Source organism: Penicillium vulpinum, assembly GCF_028829585.1.
Source record: "Penicillium vulpinum strain IBT 29486 chromosome Unknown utg000001l_segment0_segment0, whole genome shotgun sequence".
NCBI classification, from domain to species: domain Eukaryota; kingdom Fungi; phylum Ascomycota; class Eurotiomycetes; order Eurotiales; family Aspergillaceae; genus Penicillium; species Penicillium vulpinum.
Window position 1 is genome coordinate 4,768,909 of NW_026643241.1, and position 25,565 is coordinate 4,794,473.

Sequence of the window (25,565 nt, forward strand, 5' to 3'; positions counted from 1 at the left end):
ACAGGTAGAAAATAGATTTCCTTATCACGAAACCCGAAGACGTTTTGCATCTCCTGCCTCCACTCGACATAGTCGTCGTTTTGCGGCCCCCGGTCGCTGCTTAGCCGGTCGGCGTCTCAGAGTAGAACGGTGAAAGTCGATGATTAGAGCACGCCCGAGCTCTTCACTCCAAAGGACATTGTCTCGCCTGAGGTCTTCATGTAGTATCCCGAGAGCTTCTATTTCCTTGTTCGATTTGTGAATTTCGCGGTGAAGCCGTTGCGTCAGCTCCATCGTGGCCGTGCACTTACCGCCCCAGCCCATTACGAGCATATGGCGGATCTGTCCAGCACCATGCAGAAAGTAGATTTTTGCTAAGTTAATCGTTCCTAAAAAGACAGGAACAGCAGATCCCTGAGCCTTGCGCAGGGTCTGATATACCTGCGCTTCGCTTGAAACTTCTTTCCACAACCCCGAAGTGGTGCCTTTACCGATAACCGTGTAACCATATTTCGTGCAAGTCAATTTGAACGGGGCTCCGTAGGAGCCACAACCGCCAAGATGAATGCAACGATCGATATCTTCGTCCAATTGGCCCTTGAGTGAAAGCATCAAATCTTCAGCCGAGATGGGATGCTGAGTCGGGTCATATTGGCTCCGGCGATGATAGTCCACGTTTGGACACAGCTCATCTAGGGATTTCCTAGTCTGCAGGCCGAGTAAACATCGCTGTGTGCAAAATTGTGCAGCGTGGCGTCGGGAATGATCTTCGTAATCATGCACTGACTCTTGCTGGCGATCTGATCGTCGAGACGGTGAAGGCGTGACTTGACTGATCCTCCGCTTATGGCCAGATGTTTGATTGGTGTCGGAGCCGGACGAGTTAGGTGACCGTGAACGCGGTCGGATCTCCGAAGGTGCACAGCTGGGCTGAGAGCGTGTAGGCACTCGACGGCCCTCTGAGGGAGACGGCAGCGGAGATGACGACGGTAATTCATAGGACGAACCAGATCCAGGGCTCGGGAACTCGGGGTTAGTACTGTCGGAGTGAGGAACCTGCTGTAATTCACTTCTCGGGATTTGCGATCGCGTATGTTCAAAGCTAGTTTCCCATATATGAAGATCGGGACGTAAGCGATTTCTCCACTCTTGCCCGCGGGTGGGTGAACGGAAGGCCATCAGACAAAGGCATAATACCCTCGCAACAGATGTCTTCGATAGCTGATGATTTATATCGCCTGCTATGTCCACTTCGTTATGGGGATCACAAAAAAAGTAGTATAACGTGGTGGGATCGTCTCGTGGAACACGAAGTAGGACACGGGCAATTCCATTTGTCAGATAGGAATATTCGAGCCCTTCTTGAATCATCACATGGTATTCTTGGACGATAGCAGAGCAGACAAGCCGCTCTGCATTGTACCTTAGCTTCGCATCCTGGTTGGTGGGTATTTTATTTGATCTGACCATTTCCTTCCACAGCTCCATTGGTCGTAGTCCCATGCGAAGAGTTGCGACAGGCAGTTTGTGAGGCGGCTTGTACTCGACGGTTGTCAGCACGGTAGTCGTGTTGCCGTCGACACGATGAATACAGAACTGGTCTGGTCGTGGGTGAGGCGTGCTTGATAGCTGGCTTGTATCCGCTTCAAAGGTTTCATTCCTGCTCAAAGAATTTGTGTGATTGCTGAACTGGATTCCATCACCGAGGCCAAACTCGTCACAGGCCGCCGGTATTTTGCACAACTCGGCTATTATATCAAGGACATGATCTTCCACTCCAAACCGCTCATATGCCTCGAGATCTTGTTCGCTACTGAGTGGTTTGCGAGCAAACCGACGGCCAAGTCCTTCTAACTCCGGTAGAGACGAAAATAAGCGTGGCGCTTGCCCTAACTCCGACTGCAGATACTGGTAGACAGACTTGTAGACACGAAGCAGCTGCTCTGGGCAGTCGGACCAATGTTCCAATCGAGTTGGGCAGTCTTTCCCGGTCGGAAGGGGTATTTTGCCAGTGGTTGAGCGAGACGGTGTCTCGACTCGCAACTGGCGGGAGAGAAGGTCATGGCAGTGCTGCAAAAGCTCTGTGAAAGAGGCCTGTTGGTTGCGTTCTTCTGCTTGTCGCCTCCTTTCTGCTTCCTGCCTCTCGCGTTCTTCCGCCTGCCTCTCGCGTTCTTCCGCCTGCTTCCGTCCTTCTTCTGCCTTAAGGTAAAGATCTTTGTAGTTTGGAGAGCTGTGGTCGGCCATCGATTTGTTGAAAAGGGTAAGTCATGCCTTGACGCAAGTGCGTCAGAGCCCGGCTGACGATCTGGTCCGATCAGCTTTCTGCCAGCAGATCCCGGGATTCGGAAAATGCTTTCTTCCTGACAATGACTCAAGTCTCACGTTTCAGGTATACATACTAGCCCAAAGCGGTTAGCGCTTTTCTTTACTTTAATCAGAGTCGCCCGCCGTCCTTTCCGAGTCAGTTCTCTGCCACTGTTCTCGAAGTACTGATTTATGTGTCACGTGTGTATAATCATGCTTCTATTCCTGGAGGCTAAAGTGGTCTGGGATCAGTGCTTAAAGCTCATAAGAGGGTAAAGAGACATACCTGCGTAGTTGAATCCCTCGCCAATAATAGACTCTGTGGGCGATACAAAAACTGCCTTCATTGATAGGAACGGCAACGGTAATTTGTTTAGGCATTACCAGAAGACCCGACGTCGGGTTGAGGTATTTATAGGCAAAGGGCTTGCGTGATCGTGGTAGTCTTTGATTGAGTTCCCCGGGTTTGGGCGGGCGTTGATGGCAAAGATGATGGGCACGATCAAGCTTCCCAGCAGAAAAAGAAAAGTAAGAATGATTCATCAGATCAAAAAATGACTTTTTTCACCATCAATCGAAACTTGTTGGAACACCCTCAGGTTAAAGCAGCCGCACTGTACGCCTCATTTTCAATGCCCCTGCTTAAATGCCTCAAATTTCTGCTCTCACGATAAGCTGATCTATGTAAAAGATGCAAGACATCATTTACTGTATTACTGTATTGTTCTAAAAGAAATAATGAATAAAAAAACGAAAACAAAACTAGACCTTAAGACTTTCTGATAGGTTTTAAGACCTCTTGCTAGTTTTATTTTCAGAATTGGGTAAGTATAGAAGCATTCTTGAGTTAGTACAGTGGAATTCGAAATCAGTTTTAACTCTAAACTCTTACGATTTAATTCTCGGACCCTAAGTGGAAACAGGCTAATCTAATTTTAGCTCTTCACTGGTCAATCCATGTAGGGCTGTATTGTATTCACTGGTAACCACAATGAGTCATTATTATAATACCGTAATTTCTTGTACACACCAATGGAGCCCATCGTGCAAACAGATCAAACAAAAAGAGAATCCTATCAATCTGGCAAGCTCATCTTTCATTCTCATATCTTGATCTATTTGTCACGCGCAACCTTCGCCCACACTCTTTTGTATCCAAAGAAGGCTGTAGTTACGCCATAGAGAACCTATCCTGGTACGCAACTTGTTTGCCTCTAGCTTTGGCTTCTGAATCCACTGCGATTCTCATATGTTACCAAGTCCGAAGGAAATCCGGTACTTAGGGAAGCGAGCATGGACCCTCCTAGGACTGCCATCGTACTGTAGAGATGACACAGAGCCCATATCGTGACGATTTCATCTCCCGGCCCGAAGAGCCTGCAACATGGGAAATCAACTCATCGTACGCTCCAACACCACGTTGCCTTTATCATTTACTAAACAGGAACATACCAATAGTCCATGCAGAATAAAATCTTTAATTTATCGTACCAACTACCGCCGGATCTTGCGGCTCTAACCTGTTGTCACCGAGACACCTGTAGAAAACATCGGGAAACTCTTCCCTGATCTTCCCAAGCGCTGCCTTATCCAACACACGCTAGCACTCCTATTAATTCTCAACAGACAACTCAGGGCGCTTTCCAAAACAATCGCCGCCCTTCTCCTTTTCACAGCGCTTCACATGATCCTCAATAAACAGAGAAAGCTTCTGCTTCCGCCGAGGTTTATTTAAGTAAAACGATTCACACTCGTTGCCTTACACAAATAAGGCAGACGTTACATGCTTGGAACTCCAGTTGGGTTGTTTGCTAAAATTGAGCAAAACATGAAAGTGAACCCCTTCGGTTCGTGTCATTCACGACATCTATAATACCGGGCCACTGGAACATCGTTCCTTTCCAAACTCCGACGGAATAGTTTTTCAAACTCAACTCTCGAATGAATGACACATCGAGAATAGGTCACAAAGACCCACCGATGATGTATCCTTGCTTCAGTATCAACTGAAGACACCAACGTGGTGTTCACACCCTTCCGGGAAGACGAACCCGACACACGGGACGACGTCTGCGAAGGTGTGCTCACACAGTTCGCCCGAAATCCACCGTACATTTTGCTACCCAAAATAATATTTAACAATGAATAAGAGGGGTACACCCACTATTTATCTTATCGATAATGCCACGACGTGATCGTGGCACCATGTGCCAAGAATTATCCGACTGGGTAGTTTTCTCAGACTCCTCAAACTCGCTAAGCCTGTTATCGTATTCTACGCTTTCTGGTAGGCGGTCCCGCTACTCGACCGCTTTTACACCATGGCAGTACACTGCCATTACCGTACCGTATCGGGTCCTAACCTCTTCGGGCGTGCTAACGCACTATCCGGCCAATGGCCGGGGGCCCCTCCACGTTACCCGTGGATCCTCCCTATTCCCAAATTTCCCCTAATCGGGGGATTACGTCGAGACTCAGGCTCGACTTTTTAGGGCAATGTTATAGTAGAAGTGGGGCCACTTCTCCCAAAAAGCTCTTCCAATCATACCGCTCACTCACGTTCGCTATCCTTACGGAACATCACATGTTCCGCTTTCACTTCTCACTCACGTTCAAGACACTCGCTGTCGCTCGTTATCTTATCTTTTTCATCACGTGAAAACCCATACTCTGAATGAAGTAACTCTTCAAACGCAAGCTCTTCAAACGCAAGGCTTGATTTGGGGGGCAAGCCCCCAATTCGTGACGAATAATCTCAATCATTAATTGATTGAGTATAAATTGCGTAAACTGTACTGCCTTTTATTAAGGGATAAAGCTTGTGTTTGGGGGGCATACCCCCCAAATCGAAATATATATATATATCTATACTCTCAATCAATATATAATTGAACATACATTGTGTAAAGTGTACTCACTTCCGTAACAAAGGGCTTCGACCCCCAAGCAGAGCTTGGGCACCCCCAACTAGAACATAATATCAATCACTAATTAACTGAACATACATTGCGTAAGATACACTTACTTTAGCACAGTCGGGCTTCGCCCCCCAGGCAGAGCCTGGGGCCCCCCAACAATAACATAATCTCTTTATAATGAGAATAACTTCAAATAAATAGAATTAACAAAACATATTCATCAATAGTTGAGAGGCCACTCTTATACGTCTTGTACCACAAATGAAACCCTCATTTTATCGTAAGACGACACGACCGGACCATGATGTCGTGACTCAACATCATTGGAACAATCTCCAGAAGACACCTCTTCCAACCCTGCCACTCTGCCTTCATCAAATACACGCTGCCGCAGTTTCCACCGTTCCACCGACAATATAGGGCGTTGGCCAAAGCAATCGCCAGCCTCAGACATTTCCATAGAATAAACACATTTTTCAATGAAAATCGGAACCTCCGCCCTGGACGGGGAAATAGAAATACCAAACCAATCATATACGACGCCTTCCAAAGAAAACGCGGATTTCATAAACTCACAACTCCAATTGGGTTGCTTTTCAAGTCTCACCAACACGTGGTATCGTAGCCCTTCGGTTTCGTGGTTCTCACGACAACCATAGTATGTCGCCCCCATCGTCACGTGGTTACGTTGTAGCATACCGCTAAAATGTTCTTCGAATTCGTCTTTCGACTCAAGGGAGCATCGAGAATAGGTCAAAAAGACCCATCGATGGCGCAGACGAGTTTCAGTATCAACTGAAGTCACTGAAGAGCTTTTTCCCGTTCGGGATGAAGAGGCCGACACGCGGGAGGACGCCTCCGGCTGTTCGCGCACAGAGCGCGCTCGAAATCGACCATACATTTTGTTATCCAAAATATAAATGTACATCTACACGGAGGGGTATACCCATCCTTTTATCTTAATGATAACATCACGTGGTGACTTAGGCACGACGTGCCAGAAATTACCGCATGCGGTAATTATACCAGGCTTTCGGGCTCGCCACGAAAATCTCCTCTTCGAGTAGGCGGTCGCCACCCGACCGCTTTCAACACGCGGCAATACGCCGCCATTACCGTACCGCAAACGGTACTAACCCCTTCGGGCAGAGCTTACGCTCTTCCGGCCAATGGCCGGCGGATCCTCCCGCTCTCTGCGGGCCCCTCCGGTATCCAAATTTCCCCCAAAGGGGGAATTACGTTGAGACTCAGGCTCAACTTTTTGGGGCAATGTTATAGTAAAGGGTGGGGCACCCTTTGCCCAAAAACTTACCAATGGGCGTAGCCCATTACCCTTCTCTTATCTCCTCGCTATCTCTTATCTCGCGCTCATCACGTGAACGAACATCACCTTGGGTAGAGTATACTCTTTTCGTAGGATCGGGCTTCGCCCCCCAGGCAGAGCCTGGGGCCCCCCAGATTTTCTGTAATATAATCTCAATTAGTATCAAATTGAATTTGTGAAAAGGGTAGAATATACTCTTCTGTAAAGATCGGGCTTCGCCCCCCAAAATCATAATACATTCAATATATATATATTGAACTAACGTAAACTTAAACAACCAAGTTCGAGAACATAACGAACACTCATTCCATATACTAGGAATCCGATCCAGGATCACTTGTAACACACCTGCGAATCAGCTTAATTCCATGCTTGCGAACCTCAAAAAACATTGATCCAAACTTAGGATCAACTTCAGTCGCCGCGCCCGAGAACGGGACGCGATACGTCAAATCATCGCCAACTCTGCGAGGACAAAGGAATTCATCCAGCACTTTAACATCGCCATACGATGCACGCGTGAACCCACGCTCCACATACTTATCAACCGCCATGAGCTCTTCTTGTGAATCAGCCGAAAGGACAACCATTTGACCTTTTTCGAGCGTAGTAACTGGGAACAAACTGTACACGCCCTCCCAAGTCGCGAAATTCATTACATGTGTACACCAAAACGTGACCAATATATGCTTCAGCGGTTCACGTAGCACCGAAATAAGTTGCACCTTGGTGCAACGAGACGTATTCTTATACTCAAAGCACTGCCAGAGTCAGTAAAACACTTTGAGGACAACCGGCCTACTAACATTTGTAGCCGAATAACTTCGTTTAACAGTAGCCGGCACCAAAGAATATCCTTCAGAACGAAGATACTCATGCCACTCTAGCAAGCCAAGCTCGCCGAGAGACGAACTTGATACAAAAAGATCAAGATCCGATGGAACCCAAGACGGGCTTCCTTGTAGCGCGTGCAACACCGCGCTGCCAGAAGCAAGAACTTGCTTCTCTTTCATCAAAAGACGACATTTGTCAACGTTGGCAAAGAATTTGCCAAACAACTGGTCCTCGGGACGAGGGCCAGATAAAAAGGTGCGTTGCACCTCTTCCTCAACAACGTTACCAATGTTAACCATTGTGAAATACTTAATTTCAACAGAATCAATAATAATTGATATTTACGGGCCCACTGGCCCTTTATATACTTTTCCGCTGGGCATCCATGCCCAGTGCCTACCGGCCTATAGTGAGCGATTCGCTCACATGTTGATTACATCATGGCACGACGTGCCAGAAATTACTACATGTAGTAATTTTACCAGGCTCACAGGCTCGACCTGAAAATCTCCTCTTCGAGTAGGCGGTCGCCCATCGACCGCTTTCAACTCGCGGCAATACGCCGCCAGTACCGTACCGCAAACGGTACTAACCCCTTCGGGCGTGCGAACGCACTATCCGGCCAATGGCCGGGGGCCCCTCCACGTTACCCGTGGATCCTCCTCGTTCCCAAATTTCCCCTAATCGGGGAATTACGTCGAGACTCAGGCTCGACTTTTTGGGGCAATGTTATATATCCAAGGAGATCCAAAGGTTGTCGAATCATATTAATCCTAGATCATTGTCTGATCGAAACCCACCACCTTGGGGGTAAAATCTGCAGTTCTCCATCAACTCTTTTTTTATTAAGTAAAATACATTGCCTTGCGTAGAGTAACACTTTCGAGGTGTAAGGGTAAGGCTTCGCTCCCCCAGGTTTTACCTAGGCCCCCCCTTCAATCAATAATATGAAACCGGTAGGAAAGGGCTCTTCTGATTCTAAAGTGCAGCTTGGATGGTGAAAGTCTTTGAGCCCTTTTGTGAGGTTAATTATGACATTTAAGAGAGATAAACGGGTGAAGATGCCTCCTGCTTGAGGTGGATGGCAGAGAATTACCATTGTATGGCATGTACGAGTAAGATACACAAGGCATGGTCCCACCTTCGTCATGTAAATTACAATGTCTATTCTTGGAAATCGTGGATCGACAACTGTTCCAAACGTGAACTAGCGTGTTTCAAATTAGGGTTTATGAATCAAATCGCAAGAGTGTGGAGTTAAAACTGATTTCGAATTCTACTGTATAAAGAAACAAGGATTTCAAACCCGGCCGCTACTGGGTTGCCTAAAACTTGACAAATTGTCCTTTACATTATTACCCCCAAATAACATGATCTTGCTCAAGCAGCCTGATTTGGACTAGTGGCACTCTGAATGCTTTTCAGAGTCACGCCAGCTCTCGGCTAAACTAATTTCCGAATAGCCCCATGGCCAATACCTCCTGTTTTATCAGGATGCGCCCCAAAGCTGTGGTCCGAGTAACCTTCCATATACGAGGTTAGAGGAAGTCTCTCTGCTTTAGCCGTGCCCACTTTTCAGTAGTCTACGGAAGTCATCCTGTAGTGGTTCTTGGGTCATCTTGCCCCTATAGATTTCCCCGCACGACCCATGTGTATTCGGAAGCGTAACCACAGTTCCCAGAGAACTAGGCTCCGTGAACGGATCGGTGTGCTCCAGGATTCAATGTATAGTTCCTGGAGGACATTAAGCTCCCGGAGGCCGTAAGCATGATCCTAGGAGCGGTGATTAAATATAGCTCCCTAACTCAGCATATCGTAGGTTAATCCAAAAAACAGCTAGCTGGGTTTAGATCAGAACAAGACAGGCAAACGCATTTAAGTGCGGCGGCGTTGAAGAATTGAGAAGCCGCTCATTTTCGATGGCGTTAGGGGCCGATTCAACGTGTAGAGTGAGGAAACGGATGCCCTTCAAGAAATGTTATTGTGGAAATCGGGTGGATTGGTTGATCCTGGACGTGTGTTGACCATTGCACACGACAAACTAGATAAAAATTGAGTAAATATGAAGTCAACAGTTCTTGACGGCAGTGTTAGTTCTCACAGTCCTTGCCCTTTATGTGCATGTCAAACGTGAAGGAAGTTACTGGGTGAGTGTTTTACTTGTTCGAGGAAATCATATTGTTTAATTAATTAATTAAATTGAACACCACTTGGCAGAAAAGGAAGGATGGTGTTTATTAGATGTTATTGGCTTATTTGTCCCCACTTGCTCTGATGTCCGTGCATTGTCTAATACCCCGCCACCCCCATGTCTACCAGTGAACCACATAAGAGAACGAGGATAGTAAGTTCAAGTTCTCCGGTCTCGCCCGGGGGCTTGGAATGGAGCGGAGGTTGTCCTTGCAACCAGACTGAACTAATTTCGGGCCAGAGACCTTGGGGGTGCGAGAGTATTAGGAAAATGCACGGACCTTATGTCTAGGTGGAGAGGGTGATGTTGTTTAACCAATCCTATTCAATCAACCGAATTTCTTTTTAGAGGGGACAGTATCTAAACAACCTTCTCACCACTTTCAACAGCCCTCATTTTAAACACTTGAATTTTAATTGCTATAGTATCACCACCTCTGTTTTCCACCTCTGTTTTTCCACTAACATTTGTTGAACTTATAATTAGGCAGGCCTTTATATCTCATAGACCAGTTCATTTAATCTGATCAAGAGACTATCATTAATTAATTGAGAATCAACGGTAGGCCGTGGTAGCAGTCGTTCAACTACCTCGGCCCTCACAAATGAGGTGTAGTGTTAAAACGAAGCTACACTAAGCTTGCAAGTCTATAGGCGCAACGATGTACCTACCGTAAGTACTCCGTACAGAGGCCAATACTTAATTTCGGATCGGCCGAATTATTACCCGGTGGTACCTTCCGCCAAGCCAGAACCCCTCGCCTTTCTACTCGGATATTCTCCGCAACGGCACCCGGAACTCCGATTTCTGCGATCTACCTTATTTCTAACCGTAACCGAACTCTTGAATACTTAACTAAATAACGGTGCTATTAATCACATGATAGTCTAAAGTTGCACGTGATGAGGGGTTATGTGTTGGACTTCAAAGATGGGTCAGGTGACGCGAAAAGGACCGGCCCTCACCCCTCCAAATTCTATTAGTATGGACACAAGCAAAAACTTCGTAGGTTTATAGTTGTCATGATTAAAGTGAGTCACTAACTTATAGTCTCGCAGGCATATCTTCAACCAACAGTTTGCTAATACAAGGATCTATCTTCTTTAGTAATTTCTACCGCCTCGAGAATCGAATGATCGACACGCACAATGTCTGCAAGTGATACTTTCTCTCCCGCTGTCCTGCGTCTACAAAGCGTCGCGCTTCTTAGTAAAAACAAGGCATGGACGGAAGCGGAAAAAAATGCAGACAAAACTGCCCAAGACGCTCTGGCAAAAAAGACAAAGGCCGCTGCGTTCCAGCCCACGTTCACGGATACCAGTGCTTGCAATGAACTCATACGTGGCGTAGCACTCGACTACGAAAAAGTAGGGCCTCTGCGATTGATAACCAACCATCACTGACAATCTATGAACAGAATGCAGATAATTTTCCTGGGCGCCCACCGAAGATAGCTCGCTGCAGACGTGGCGGACTCGTATTTCTACCTGGGTACATACCAATAGGCACCAATTTCATGATAATCGAGCCAATTTTCTGCAAAGGCAAATCGACAATTGGCGGTGTTGAAGTTGACATGGAGCACTATTACGTCATTTTGAAAGAATGCGATGTCCATGTTGAGGATGATGGGAAACTGGTCGTATTGGCGATGTCGGATATTCAATGATCATGGATAGGAGCATTCGTGCTAATTAATCAATTCCTGGATTTAAAAACCATTAAAGTATGTATAGATGCTTTATTAAACAAAATTTCGCCTCCTCACAAGTGCTGCTGACCATAGTATCCATTAGACATATCAAATTGCTGCATCAGCTGGGCAGCATTGGTGTAGTCTGCCGGGCTGAAGGTTTCTAGATGGAATTCGTGCATTAGCTGAGCAGCATTGGCACCATATGTCATCGGCTCCAATTGAAATTCATTCATCAAGTGCGCGGCATTGTTGAACATCCCGCTCAGAGCCAGTGGTTGAGTTTGGCTGGCGTTTAAGGAGACATTCGAAAGAGACACTATTGATTCCCCAGATATCGCGTGGTTCATGGGTTCAACTGCCGTAATAGGGGATTCGTATTCATGAAAAGAGTGAGCAGAGGCTTCCACATCTGCCATACTAGAATGCGACAATCCAAGATTCGTACCATCGTACAGACGAGGCGAGTTCATTGGACTCGGAAATTCTGTGCCATTGGGGTTTGTAGCGTGGAGACTTCCATCAACAGTCGTCTCGGCACTTTGGTCAGACGGCTGGCAAAATGTAGGCTGTGGTGAATGAAACTGACGGTTCTTTCCAGCCCGTTTCGAGGTTTTTTGGGTCCGTGTTTTTTGGGTCCGCTTTTTTTGGCCATTTTTCCGTGTCGGTTTGACCTTTTGATCGGCCTCACTCGATTTGAAGATGGATACCTGCGAATTGAACTGTTTTGTGATAAAGCTCACTATGCTATTTGCTGCAGATGTTGTAGAATCCTCTTGTTGGAAGCCAAGTGAACTGTAGTGCCCAAGGACGTTATCCACATCACTCGTTTTGTTCAAACACTTTTCATATCTTTCCAGAGGTTAACAGGGTTTCTCGTAATCGCAAGAGGAGAAAAATATTAGCTCACAATTTGGATGGTAAAACGAAAAGATAGAAAATGATGCCATTGCCCGCCCTCTGTGCGTATGACTCGTAGACACCGCCAATTTTGTAGTCAGCTTTTAGCTCCTCGGCTACATCGTCGAGATCATCACGCGTATCACCGTCGTCCTCGAGTATAACATTTGCACAAAATCTTGCAATTTTGGTTGTGAACTTCTTCGATGCATGAAGTTCCATTACACTCTGTATAACGCGGTAGAGTGCCATGCAGTACAAGGCTCGACGAATGCTATCGGCAGAGGTCCGTCTTTTATTTGAATGATAAAGAGTACTAAGAACATTTCGAAAAGTCCGTTTCGTGGAGCTCGATATTTCGCCGGTCCAGAATAATTCCCCATTGTCTTTGTATAAGGGAATAACTTGCTGGAAATATTCCGGTATCTGTATGTCTTCTAAAACGACAGATCGTAATCGATATAGGGCCTCTTCACGGGATGAACAAGGAGATAATCTCTCTGAAGGTTGTTTTCCAAATGCCTCATGTAATGGTTGACTGATATCTGTGGGAAGATGTTTTTTATTGCGAACAATAAATTCGACAACCTTTCTTCTCTGTCAGTACAATTCCCCATGCTAATTCGAGGGGTCTCCTACCTCTTGAAGGTATTCCAAGTCATTTAGCTGCCCTATTTGAAGTGATAACGCACGTTCTCGAATACGCATCAGATCCATGACGACGTTTTGGGATGCACGAAACTTCTTGTTCGTGCGCTCTTGAGGTTAAAAGATTTAGGAAAATGAAGGATGCGGAAAAAGTGAGGGTAGTGTTGTGGTTCATCGTTTCCCCGCACCATCCCTAGCCTAAAACGAAAAAAAGTATCCCCCTGAGGGTCGGTTTTGCACGTTTGGAGTATAGCGTTTCGATGTATGTAGCCAAAAAAAGAAATCCATTTGCTAAACTACCAAAATATAGCGGTTGCCATAAAACTACTTCATTCAACTCTCAGTCCGATGCTGGGTAAAGCAGAAAGTCATGCGAGGCCTTGAACTCCCAGAGAGGAATATTCTGTTTTTTCATCATCGTATATGACTGGTTGGTGGCTTCCCAGATTGAGTTATCCCTGTTTGGATTTTGGAGGAAGCTGCGTAGACCCCCGCTTGGGCCACCTGATGCGTCGAAATGCCAAGTGATAATACATAGCTTCTCAACAGTCGAACGGCCGAGAGTTTCCACTAGAGTCTCCGTGGTTGCAGACAGTATCGCTTCATCAATGATGAGGTTATCCTGGTGGCGACTTGCTTGTAGAGCTCTACAAGCCCCTAGAACCAGAGTAGCGTCATAGGTCAGATCTTTAGCGGGGACTTCTTCCCGATATTGCGTCGAATCCACCCGCAATTCTAATAATAATTTGAGGGCAGATTTAGCCTGGGAGCGGAGAAGAGAACAGGTAGGCTATCTATGTTAGAATAATGATTTGGTAAAGGCTAGCACACTAACCATTTTCCCTCCTTAGGATGAAAGAAGGTGCCACGGAATAAAATGACGGGATCATCATACAAGGGGAAAAATGGTGTCTTATAAGAATCCTCGTTGTTTCTTTAGCTACCCGGGTTTACACTCATGCAGCTATTCAGTGCTGTCTCCTTTACAGAATGGCCTGTCTCCCGCAGATCCGGATACCTTCGTGGCTTCCTAGTTGGCTCACGAGTCCAAGCAAACTTCTTATTTATGATGATGATTTATGGGATAATCAGGAGGTACCACCGGGAATGCGACCAAATGATCATCCAAGTCACCCCCAAAATACTACAACAACCCCTTGTCAAGCGGACGCGATATTGCCTCATCATGACCAGACATGTGACAGCGATTCCCTAGTAGGTTTGTGGATTTACATTGGCCCATCTGACTCATGATTGACCGTGATAGATGATGAAACCATCCGCCTCTCCAATCTTATATTTTTCAATTCTGAGGGGGAGATGGTTTTCTAAGGGGAAAAAAAACTCTGGGATGCCGCAAGAGCTTCACACAGCGGAGCTGCCAGTACGTTTCGCTTGCTAAACCCTCTGAAGTCCTTGTTCCTTGTTCGACTAACCACTTCTTACTCAGCCGACATCCTTGGATATTGTTCGATTGAACTCGGTGAAGCGTTTCAGAGAATTTTGCGGGTCAATGTATAACCACAATACAGTTGAAAGTCCAGACTTGCTATTCCTAGTGGACTACGTCAATGGATCAAGTGGAATTGTTCGCTGCGGCTCGTGGGTTTCTGGGAAACCGGAGTCTGTACACCATCATTTTTTGTTGTATATGAAGATCTGCAAGGCGAAGGAACTAGTGCCTTGGGACTCGTTTGGGAATTGGAAGAAAGTCAGAAAAAGAAGCATGCTTCGTATTTCTATGGCTTATAGTGTCAAAGAAGACTCATCTGTACCATTTTGTCTGCTACTTCTATATCGGAAAGTATATAGGATCAATGCCTGATCATTATTCCACACAGCGAGGTGCCTAAGACTGGCTATACATGTTCTGTACTCGTCGCTCAAAGCCACACTCTCGGGTTAAAATGCTCCCATTATCCATTATTCGCTTTACTTCAGATCCCTGGTTCTTCCTTTCTTGCGATTTTAAAATAAATTTGTACATTCACCTAAGGATAACGTCCTTGGCCTGAAACAGCAAAGGCTCATACTTAATTTGTCGACCACCAATCAAACGGGCAGGATTAGCTTTTGTGTGAAATCGACTTTTCCGTGGATCTCTTAGGCTTGAGTTCTTCCAAATATCCGAGATCTACACCGTACTTTCAGCATGTCTCGAATAGAGCCATTATTAGCATGTTGTTCCACCCCCAGGCCGCTAAAGCCCTGCCTTAACCCTCGCCATATAATAAATAGCAGGATATGTGATGGTTTGATACGCAATTTCTACCTATATAACTAAGATTCCCCTTCGTTACCAATAGCATTACGACAGCATCAATCCCTCGAAGCCTTTTGCACCTTGACCTCATCTTTCAGAAAATCATGGCAAGGTCGACGTCGCATATAATCAAAGCGGTATTCCGTTTCCTGCTCCTTGCACAATTCCGGTCTTCACAGTTCCGGTCTTCAGCTCTCAAAGCCATACTCCGTTTCTTGTTCCTTGCAAAATTCATGTCTTCAGCTCTCACATCCTTTGCCAAACTCCTATACTATTTTCAGGATAAATGGGGGAATCTTACGACTTGGATTCTGTATCTATTCACGTACTCGATTTCAATTAGTTCATTTGACGAGTTGCATCCGCCCTTGATGAAATGGATTTCGCAAAACTCGAGCTTGGCAAACGCACGACATTCCATTGCAAGAACAAAGTCGAAATGGTCAATGTGGGCACAGAATGATGCCGACTCAGAGGATGACGCCGAAACTCGTGGCTTTCAGTTCAAGGAAAACGAACAACTCTACTGGAAGAGACAGAAGCAAAAAGGCTTGCAAAAAATCAAATTCGAGCCAACCCGAGGAAATGTCGTCACTTTCTATTATAAAGGTTACCTAATAGGTCTTTGTCGTGAGGCAAAGCCCGGGACTACCATTCTTACAGAAGAGTCCGAGGTCATCTGGCTATACTCGACAAACCGGAGCATTCTTCAAAGCCTAATTAGGGATGTTCGCGATTTGCAAACATCGAAAGACGACTGGGTGCAATATTTTCGTGGCGAAACAGAGAAAGACGTTTCCTACTGGTATCTTCTCGCCAAAGAGCCTCCTCGATCCCCCTCCACTTTGGTACTAGACGGGGAGGTTCTGGCGGATATCGTGTCCGATATCAAAGAGTACCTGCATCCATCAACCGAAGCTTTCTATAAAAGAATTGGCAAACCTCACCGTCGCGGTTTCCTTTTATATGGTCCTCCCGGGACAGGCAAATCAAGTCTTTGTGCAGTTTTGGCCGGAATATTCTGTATGAACATTTACACCCTGAGTCTGAACAGTTCCAATGTCACGGAAAGTGGCCTAGTGAAGATCTTCAGAGATCTCCCTGATCACGCGATGATCGTCCTCGAGGATATCGACCGGGCCTGGGGCTCTGTAGAGCAATCCAAAACAGACACTCCATCGGGTACGGGGTCACAAGCACGTACCGGTATATCTCTCTCTGCCCTCTTGAACGTGCTCGACGGGCACGGTGCAAAGGAGAGGCGTGTTCTCTTTATGACTACCAACCATCGGGAAAATTTAGATTCTGCTCTGACACGACCCGGTCGAATTGACCGAACCTTCGACCTTGGTTACGCAACAGAAGAGATGATCAAAGAACTATTCTCCTTGTTCTATGAGCCACTTGGGGTTGACAAGGACGAAATTTTAGGGTTGGCAGGCAGGTTCGCGAGTGAGGTCCCAGGCAAGATCTTCACAGCGGCCGCAATCCAAAATTTTTTGCTGCAGTATAAAGATACCCCGGAGATGGCTATTTCTAGTGCAGCCGATTGGGTGGAGAAGAGCCGATTGGGTGAAGAAGAGCCGATTGGGTGAAGAAGTCGAGGGCTGTTTTTCTCGCTACTGTTAAGGTATCCTCGAAGGGATAGACTCTTAGCTTTGTCAACGAGCCGTTTCAGAGCGTCCGTCGCACTGTACAGCTTTTGCGGTTTGAAATATCGCTTTCCTCTCATGTTAAGAAAGCAGAAGAAACCGTCTTTGACCAATTGAAGTCCTCGGTCTACAATAAATGCATAGTAAATTAAGTAGTTACTGTAATGAGTCTGATGTTTGCTCGTCAAGGAGATCTCAAATTACTTTGCTGATTGTGACTCCTGGCACCTATTTTTTGTAAAGTATGCATGACTAACTCACGGACGAGAGGCACACGGCCTCGTATTGTGACGTTTTCTCTCGGCCAGTTATGGTAGATCGATTGATGCGAGGTACATCCACACCCGGGGTGTAACTGAGACTCCCTTGTCATGGATCTCGACATAGGCGGTTGAGGGATAATTGGGGACGATTGAAGGACGATTGAGGGAGATTGTGATTGGGGGGAGATAATTTATCCGCATGCGATCCTAAAATACAATAGCGGCCTCTTCAGGTTAGCTCCAGTCTGACGCCATCCCCCAGTACATAGTTCGGCACAAAGCGGACCACTCAGGGTCTTGGATCTAACGAACCAATAATACTCCTCCCTATGCGGGGGCTTGGCAGGGTTGTTTCCAGAGTAACCTAATACGGATTAATGTGGTTTCGGGTGCGGGCCGAGGAACGAATCCAATTGAATGATTATTTATGGCAAAATACACAAAAGCTCGAGACGGAAATGCAGGAATGTTTGCGGCGTGCCTGGCTTTGTTGTGGCAGAACGGGCAGTTAGGTTAGGAAGAGGTAAAGTCGAGTCCTTATCGGCATCATTAGAATCCTTGATTTCTTCATACAGATGGAATTTCAAACAGCATTGACCCTCATGACGTATCAACAGGTCGGGAAAGATGAAGTATCCTGCTTGCGAGGGACGGTCGGGATATGCGACACTGGCGACCGGCACACCAGTTAATATGGGGTGCAACAGCGGTTCAGCCACTTGCTCATGGGTGACGAGGCATGAAGTGTCAAGGGTTGCGTAGAGGATGAAATTAGCGTTATAGGCAAAGGTGATGTCGGTCTTTTGTGCATCGTTGGCCGGATCGGATTTGAAGACGCGCAATTCAACCACGGATACAGCTATTCATGACAATCAGTAAACGAGTCCCTAACTATTTCTGTTTTCAATGATACTTACACTTTGCACCAACGTCACACGCTCTTGCCCGCTTTGGTTGTTGCATCACACTCAATTTATATGTGAGTTTTTTGCCTTCACAAGTGATCCTACTGACCGAATGCTCAGTCTTATTGTGAGGCAGCATAATGGAGAGTCTGGCCGCAATTTTCACAGATTGGTGCTCTTATTCCCGGGTACTGGGCGCAGTGTCAGTACAATGTATAGCTTAAAAGCTCGAGGCTTTAGATGAATTATATTACTTCTCCTTCTTTCTGGTGTATTTGGTGTAGTAAGGCCGTTCTTACCCCTTCCAGTTATTCCCAGCCCCACTTAGGCCCTAGAGAGAATCGTGGGTTAAATCGACGAACCCCAAAACATACGACGAGAAGAAAAACAAGCTCTATCGTAGTGGATCGGAAACTTCGAAATCTCAAAGGAATTCCAACCGAATCAAGGACGAGAAACGGGAGGGGGCCCGAATATGTATAGGGGGGAGTGGGAACGGTGACACTAGATTCCACATAGTCAGTTAAGTACGCCTCCGGATTGTGAGTAGCTGAAGTACTCCGTCAATATTAGTATCGTTTAAAGTTTCTGATTCTTCATACGATCCACGCAGCCCACCGCCCTATGGGGGTTAGACAGCCAATATATTGCTTTACCTGGAAGTATGGATGTGCCGGTTCCATTGGATCTCCCACCTCTGTACGGAGTAATAAAGAATGATAAGTGTAACTGGTAATTCTCTAGATAGACTACTCGGTAAACCCTACTGGCTGTCCCGCCGATTTACAGCCCTGTCGATGAAAGTGGCCGGATATGGTTAGCGTATCTCTTACTGTTGTTGAGAGTGCCACTAGACCGGAATTGGCAAACTCACTCCGTGTGTTTCGAGCATCTTCATGGCTTCTTGACCTAGGTGCCAGTGTCGATTTTCTCCCGGAAGCGAACTACCGCAGGCAAGCTAGGGTGAGCTGGCCTTGTTTAAGAAAATCGTTCACGGCTATAGAGGTAATGCGCAAAGGCGTAAGTATTCTATTCAAGTTCTATATAGCAAACAAGGAACTATGTTTATTGTCCTTTGGTTAAGTAGATAGCCTTGCCTAATCTTCTCTTCAAGTGTGGCCCGTCCGATGCTTCGCATCCCACGACAGACCACACTTCCCTCCGATAAACTTACAGCCCTTCTCTCAAAGGGTGCAGATGTCAACGTTCAAAACCCGTGGTCTTTCAAGCTATTGGTTTGCAGTTTTATCGTCTGTCTAACCTTTAGATATTAGTTTAATAACGGTAATTAGAAGGGTCATTACTGTATCGCCGTCGTACCAGTCTTCCATTTGTTCGGAACCACGGATTAAAAACCAAGGATGCATAACCCAGCCGTCGGCCGAAATACATTCAATACCGGTAATATTTTGGCCAATTCTACCGGTCCTAATAGTCTCTTGTCTGCGGGTAGAAGCCACTTTTTCCGGGGATCTAATGCCTAGCTAGAAGCCGGTTTCGTCCCAATTGTATAGTTCGTGGGCCTGAATTTTATTCTTTCGAAGATATTGACCGAAGACTTCATACCAATGAATTAATTCACCGTGTAATTCGGCCTCGATTCTCAAGGTTTTTGCGTACGGAGGGTGATATACGGTGGTAAGCGTTAAATAAATTGGTAGCCGTATGTTTTACTGACTTCCCAATCGGAACCGCAGTGCCGTAAAATACGATTTTCAGCACCCTTAATATCTAAAGGGGTCGGCGGTATATAGACTGAATTAAGTAGCTCGATCCAGCAAATAAGGGACGCTTCTTGCAGCTGATTTAGGACTTTGTTGGTGGCTGTACGGCCATTTTTAGTTGGCGTACCGGCTTTGCGGTTCCTCAGTTTGTGCTTTGAGACGCCATAATGAGAGGCTGCCGCCTGAATACTCTTAAATTGGCCAGATTTATAGGCTGAGAGGGCATTTGAGAGAAGGACCTCTTCTTTTTCGGAGGAAATCGGCATTGTATTGGTGGTAAAAAAATGAGGCCAAAAATTGAAGATTGAATTTTTTGGGTTTAGGCATTGGCTCACCTACACACGGGAAGGTGTAGGTGAGTGCTTAGTCACAATTAGGAGATTCGGTCGGTTGTCTGGCCACTTCACACCTCCCCCTTTAGCTAACCACGTTCACTCGACTACCCTACTAATACAGTGGACGAGCGAAGACATACGTAGATATAATACTGGTAGGACGAAGTATTTTTTACCAACCGACTTACCTGCCCTACAAATGCTGGATTCCTTTAGTCCCCTTCTGTTGAACCCTGGATGACCACTATGTGCTGAAGTTCGGTTTATTAGGAAATTGAGGACGATGATTAACCACTTCTATCCCAACGGTGATGAATCCCAAGCCCAGGGCGTCGATCCGTCGGACCAGGACTCGTAATACGCCCTAACTCCAGTGTATTACGAACAAACGCCACCATCAGAATATGGATTTAGTCCTTCACCGAACCGTTGCCCCTAGGACAGTTCCGAGCCCTTACTTTCAACCCTACCAGAAACCAGTAAGCTGCTTTAGCTCTCCGAGTGGGAAGCAAATAGGCCAGACGACGAGCTTCCCCTAAGCTTTATTCGGTATACTATCGAGTGGAAAGTCAAAGTGAATAATCGGTCTATATCAGAGGATACGGAGCAGAACGTAGCGTTGACCCTAAGTGCTTACTGGCCCTTGGCCCTTAGGGACAAGCTGTATAAGGTAATCGAGGAGAAAGTTGCGCGTAAACGAAGGGTCAGGTCGGACGATACATCCATTGTTGTGTCGATCAACGATCGCAAGCAACACGACCTGAAAAAGCGGTTTAATGGCCTTAATATTGACTGGTCCGCCGTGGAAAAACAATTACTCGTTTGGGGGAAGTTTTATACCAGCGATAAAGAGTTGCGGCTGAGGATAATCTTCAACTATATAGAGGACGACCACTCCCCTAGAAGCGCAATAAGTAGAAACGACAAGAGAGGAAGGACATCTGTCACCAAAAGGATGCTTAACGAGCGGGATGAACAACTTGACGCCGAACAGTATATAACTGGGGAACAGTCGATCTGGCGGGCAGTCTACAACTTGATGCGTTGCCCTTCGCCGTCTTGTCATCTTGGTCCGCATTGCTGGCAGGACCCATATGGGAAAAAACACTATCAACTAAGGACACATCATTTGAAACGCCTAATCGCTTATGTTGAAAGCGGTGGCATTCGAGAGTGTCAAGATGATGTCCCTGACGCTGTTCGTGAAGAACTCTTCTTGGAAGAATGGCAGAAATTGGAAAGTCTACAATCTAAGGGCAACAAAATGCTCGCGCCAGGGAATTGCCCGCCTATCAATATCAACTTCATGGGAGGGCAACCTCACCTGCAATCGCCGGCGACCAACTCAATTCCAGCATTGGCCACGCCTCCACCGCAAAATGGACCGATAGTAGATCAGCTCGTAATTGACGGGCCCCGAGATGTGGCTGTGAGAGAATACACCGCGTGGCAAGAAACAAACTCCATGCTCAGCCTTTCTCACCCTTCTGCTCAGTGAGCAGATGAAATGACTTTTGGTCGGACGTCTGGGGGATGCTGGGGTATTGGGAAATGCACGTGACCCTAAATCTCGTTGTTCCCAGGAGCATGGCTGTTTCTAGAAGAATGATTTGAAAACTGCGGGCCCTCAATTATTCCAAGCTAGGGGCAAAGTGACAGTAATCGTACCAAGCGCCTAGCACACCCTATGTTAGGCGCTTGGCACGATTACCTTAGAAGTCATTGATGCTAGATCGTGCGTCGGTTAGTTTTTCCTAGCTGATTGACTACTGGTTGGTTGCACAAGGGTTTTAAAGTATTGATTAATCACCAAAAAGTGCCTTGGTTCTGTCTTGGGTTAATTCCAGCTAGACATTTATCTAATACAATAGTGGGCTTGAATCGCACATTCCATAAGCCGCACGTTCTATGTCGTGAGGGGTCATTCAGCCTGCATTTTTCCATTGAAATCTAGTGACGATGTTGCAATCTCAAATATGATTCAGCTAGGAATACCTGGCGCATCTCATCAAGTTGCTCGGCGTAACATTGACCCCAAATGGGCAGCTTATGCTAACTTGAGAAATGAGATACACCAGCCAAAGAATGGATCTTTGTCTATATTGGGAATGTGACAAATATAGTCTATTGGCAAAAGAGGATATTGAAATCCCGAATGGGATTATCCGATTTGAAATTGAGTGGCGCACAGTTATGTTATGTTGGTTGGCAGCTCGAATGATCATTGTAACCTAACACAAGGGTATCCGCCACGCAAGGAGCTTTGGGACGAAAGGGGGTGTTGACCTAGAGGTTTTTCAATTAGAAAACTATAAATATGTGAAGTTTGTGCGCTGTTGACATAACTATTGGAGCATCCAGTCCGACATTCCAATTCAAGTCCATTATTCAATTGAACCATGACGTTGACAAACTTCACAACAGATGCACTTGAGGGGCTGTGTACTCAGGAGCAGTTAGAGCTTCTGAATTCCATCGATACGCTCCGATCGCAAGGCATCAGCCACTACGTCTCGCTCCCACAAATAATCGTATGCGGAGACCAGTCTTCCGGAAAAAGCTCCGTTCTTGAGGCGATATCCGGCGTGTCTTTTCCAGTGAAAAGCAGTTTGTGCACTAGATTCCCAACCGAGTTGGTTCTTCGGAAGAACTCGCAAGTGGGAGTTCGTGTTTCCATTGTCCCTCACCAATCGCGCAGTGAGGCCGAGCAGCATTCTCTCAGCAGCTTTTGCGAACAACTTGATGGGTTCGATGGCCTTGCAAACTTGATAGAGAATGCAAAGGCAGCGATGGGGATATCCACTCACGGAAAAGCATTTTCTAATGACCTTCTGCGGGTGGAAGTTTCAGGCCCTGACCGGCCACATCTCACGATTGTCGACCTTCCGGGTTTGATCCACTCAGAAACACGACAGCAATCGGCAGCCGATGTGCAACTAGTTCAAGACGTTGTCCAATCATACATGAGTGAGCCACGAAGCGTTATCCTCGCTGTCGTCTCCGCCAAGAATGATTTTGCAAACCAGATTGTCCTCCGTTTAGCGCGGGAAGCCGATCCATCCGGCAACCGGACATTAGGCGTCATCTCCAAGCCTGATATGCTAGTCCCAGGATCTGAAAGTGAGGCTTCCTTTGTGTCGCTTGCTAAGAACCAAGATGTAGAGTTCCGTCTTGGATGGCACGTGTTGATGAATATGGATTCGGAGAAAGGCCAGTGGAGCTTATCTGATCGGGATATCCATGAATGGAAATTCTTCTCCCAAGGAATATGGGGAGACCTACCTCGATCTCTGGTGGGCGTAGATTCACTGCGACCCCGTCTGAGCAGCCTACTTCTTGGTCAGATTGCTGGTGAACTTCCAAGCCTGATCAACGAAATAAATACCAAGATCAACACCTGCAGGTTGCAGCTTCAGAAGCTTGGAGACCCTCGTGCAACACTAGATGAGCAAAGATCGTATCTTTTGCATATCAGCCAAGCGTTCCAGTCACTAGTCAAGGCAGCCGTGGATGGCACTTACAACGAGCCTTTCTTTGGAGATGCAAAAACTGATGATGGGTACCAGAAGCGCATCCGAGCAGTCATTCAAAATCTGAATCAGAAATTCACGGATGACATCTCTCACCATGGCCATTTCCGCCATGTCCTTGAAAGTGAAGAGCCTAGATCGATCTCCAAAGGTCAAGTGCTTCTCAAAAGAGAAGAATTCGTTCAGCAAATCGGAATGCTCCTCAAAAAGACAAGAGGCCGAGAACTACCTGGCACTTTCAATCCTCTGATCGTGAAAGATCTATTCCAAGAACAATGCGCCCCATGGGAAGACATAACACGCGTTCATATTACTGCCTCATGGAAAGCCGTGAAAGAATTTATTCACCGGGCAGTTTCCCATGTGGCGGATGAGGCTACCTCGAAAGCCTTGTTTGCAAAGTTCATTTTGCCAGCTCTGGAAAATGTACGACATACATTGGAGAAGGGAAGCGAAGAGCTACTTGTGCCTCATCAACGAGGTCATCCTATCACCTACAACCACTACTTCACTGAAACACTCCAAAAAACTCGTGCTGGTCGTCAAAAAGAAACCTTGGGTAAAGCTCTTGAATCATACTTTGGTGTTGATACTCTTTCAACCTGCGAAGTTTATATGGATAACATCAATCTTCGAGGGCTTCTCGACTCCCTTGTTCAGACAACCATACCGGATATGACGCGTTTTGCATCCGAGGAAGCACTTGACTGTATGCTTGCCTACTACAAGGTACGTGTTCCGACCGCCTTTCTCAATTTATCTACTTAACATGTGTGATATCAATACCAGGTTGCACTCAAGCGTTTTGTTGATGACATTGCCACTGAGGTGATCGAAGTGAAGCTTCTGGGTGCAATTACTACACTTTTTACACCCATAACCGCATTCCATATGCCTGAAGAATTGATCAGACAAATCGCAGGTGAATCTGAGGAGAGCCAAAGCCGACGGGAACAATTGAATAAAATGCTGTGGATCCTCGGGAAAGGTTCGGATACTTGCAAGCGTTTCGTTGGCATCAGAGGCCTTGGTAAGAGAAGTCAGCCCGATTCCATACCTCTGCTGACCGTGTCTGTAGAGTCGAAAAACGAAGTGCAGGCTGGCTTACGAAACAATCGAGCCACATTACCTTCTAACTCTTGTAACTCGGTTGATCGGATTAATTCTGAACCAGGACATGGACAGTCCAGATCATGCAGCCCGGATATATTAGAGCAGACTCTCAAGGATGAATATTCTTTGGAGCATCCTACAGAACCGGAGCAGTTGGAAGCACCCCCTCCAAGGAAGAATGGCAAAAAAAAGTACAAAAGATCTGCCCATACACTCCTATCTCCGGTCGACTCTCTCGTTGAGCCTTCTTTGGAATAAGAAATATGCACTCAGGTGTTCGTATGCGGGATCTCATATGAGGAATATGGAAAATCCATAAAATCATTAATGTCTGTCTTCGTGTATGTTTTCTTTGAAGCATACATAAACTTTAGTCTCTTCTCTCGCTAAAATGGAGTTCTGGCCCTACTTGAAATCGTTTTATTGTTTTATATCGAAAATTCAACCATTGATGGATATTTCATAGCCAATCGCCCTGCAAGACAATAATCACGTATATTATCCAATACTGAGCAAACCACAACCAAAAACCATGCCCCAAATGTTGAGAGGTCCTCCGTTGGTGTTCTGAATACGATATTTGTCATGGAGAGAATTGGTCATCCGCACAGCCCGCAGGCAAGCTTGGTTGAATGATGTTTCCGATTGTACCTGGGTAGTAGGAAGGAAAGACCCGTCGTTTTCTCTTCACGCTCCTCGTTCTGTCAAAGACGTAAGGTGCATAATTTTTATCTGCTTGCTGCAAATTTTCGGTGGTAATTCCGCAATCTCAGAAATATATATTAATACACCCTCCGCGAGAAGGAATGCTGTCAGTGTGGGAGTGGTGACTCCTGAGGGGCGTTGTGAGGTAGGGTATCAATATTTCCAATAGATTACACAGTAGCCCATCATGTGACTTGGGCTTACAATACATTCGAAATTTGGAAATTGCTTAAGCCGAACACAGACTAGCGTGTTTCAGAATTAAGTTTGGTAAAATAGTGAAG

At 46.2% G+C, this 25,565-nt stretch overlaps 10 protein-coding genes across 10 annotated transcripts; 3 read left to right on the plus strand and 7 right to left on the minus strand.

The window, feature by feature from the left end:
- Positions 1 to 24: 24 nt before the first annotated feature.
- Positions 25 to 2,223, minus strand: N7479_001711 (uncharacterized protein; the record flags this gene model as incomplete). Its single annotated transcript, XM_057249408.1, has 1 exon — positions 25 to 2,223. One exon carries the CDS (start codon positions 2,221 to 2,223, stop codon positions 25 to 27), a length of 2,199 nt encoding a protein of 732 aa, XP_057113840.1.
- Positions 2,224 to 5,442: 3,219 nt separating this feature from the next.
- N7479_001712 (uncharacterized protein) lies at positions 5,443 to 6,102 on the minus strand (the record flags this gene model as incomplete). Its single annotated transcript, XM_057249409.1, has 1 exon — positions 5,443 to 6,102. The coding sequence occupies one exon, from the start codon at positions 6,100 to 6,102 to the stop codon at positions 5,443 to 5,445; it is 660 nt and encodes a 219-aa protein (XP_057113841.1).
- A 1,193-nt stretch (positions 6,103 to 7,295) lies between these two features.
- N7479_001713 (uncharacterized protein) lies at positions 7,296 to 7,658 on the minus strand (the record flags this gene model as incomplete). The annotated part of the gene is made up of 1 exon (XM_057249410.1): positions 7,296 to 7,658. One exon carries the CDS (start codon positions 7,656 to 7,658, stop codon positions 7,296 to 7,298), a length of 363 nt encoding a protein of 120 aa, XP_057113842.1.
- Positions 7,659 to 10,698: 3,040 nt separating this feature from the next.
- Positions 10,699 to 11,219, plus strand: N7479_001714 (uncharacterized protein; the record flags this gene model as incomplete). Its single annotated transcript, XM_057249411.1, has 2 exons — positions 10,699 to 10,917; positions 10,968 to 11,219. 2 exons carry the CDS (start codon positions 10,699 to 10,701, stop codon positions 11,217 to 11,219), a joined length of 471 nt encoding a protein of 156 aa, XP_057113843.1.
- A 95-nt stretch (positions 11,220 to 11,314) lies between these two features.
- N7479_001715 (uncharacterized protein) lies at positions 11,315 to 12,395 on the minus strand (the record flags this gene model as incomplete). The annotated part of the gene is made up of 2 exons (XM_057249412.1): positions 11,315 to 12,095; positions 12,154 to 12,395. The coding sequence occupies 2 exons, from the start codon at positions 12,393 to 12,395 to the stop codon at positions 11,315 to 11,317; spliced, it is 1,023 nt and encodes a 340-aa protein (XP_057113844.1).
- Positions 12,396 to 13,131: 736 nt separating this feature from the next.
- N7479_001716 (uncharacterized protein) lies at positions 13,132 to 13,681 on the minus strand (the record flags this gene model as incomplete). The annotated part of the gene is made up of 2 exons (XM_057249413.1): positions 13,132 to 13,526; positions 13,627 to 13,681. 2 exons carry the CDS (start codon positions 13,679 to 13,681, stop codon positions 13,132 to 13,134), a joined length of 450 nt encoding a protein of 149 aa, XP_057113845.1.
- A 1,477-nt stretch (positions 13,682 to 15,158) lies between these two features.
- Positions 15,159 to 16,649, plus strand: N7479_001717 (uncharacterized protein; the record flags this gene model as incomplete). The annotated part of the gene is made up of 1 exon (XM_057249414.1): positions 15,159 to 16,649. One exon carries the CDS (start codon positions 15,159 to 15,161, stop codon positions 16,647 to 16,649), a length of 1,491 nt encoding a protein of 496 aa, XP_057113846.1.
- Positions 16,650 to 17,394: 745 nt separating this feature from the next.
- On the minus strand, positions 17,395 to 18,013 carry N7479_001718 (uncharacterized protein; the record flags this gene model as incomplete). Its single annotated transcript, XM_057249415.1, has 2 exons — positions 17,395 to 17,828; positions 17,887 to 18,013. 2 exons carry the CDS (start codon positions 18,011 to 18,013, stop codon positions 17,395 to 17,397), a joined length of 561 nt encoding a protein of 186 aa, XP_057113847.1.
- A 1,068-nt stretch (positions 18,014 to 19,081) lies between these two features.
- N7479_001719 (uncharacterized protein) lies at positions 19,082 to 19,710 on the minus strand (the record flags this gene model as incomplete). The annotated part of the gene is made up of 4 exons (XM_057249416.1): positions 19,082 to 19,135; positions 19,158 to 19,347; positions 19,457 to 19,605; positions 19,705 to 19,710. The coding sequence occupies 4 exons, from the start codon at positions 19,708 to 19,710 to the stop codon at positions 19,082 to 19,084; spliced, it is 399 nt and encodes a 132-aa protein (XP_057113848.1).
- Positions 19,711 to 22,332: 2,622 nt separating this feature from the next.
- Positions 22,333 to 24,834, plus strand: N7479_001720 (dynamin family protein; the record flags this gene model as incomplete). The annotated part of the gene is made up of 3 exons (XM_057249417.1): positions 22,333 to 24,192; positions 24,253 to 24,493; positions 24,542 to 24,834. The coding sequence occupies 3 exons, from the start codon at positions 22,333 to 22,335 to the stop codon at positions 24,832 to 24,834; spliced, it is 2,394 nt and encodes a 797-aa protein (XP_057113849.1).
- Between the last annotated feature and the right edge of the window lie 731 nt (positions 24,835 to 25,565).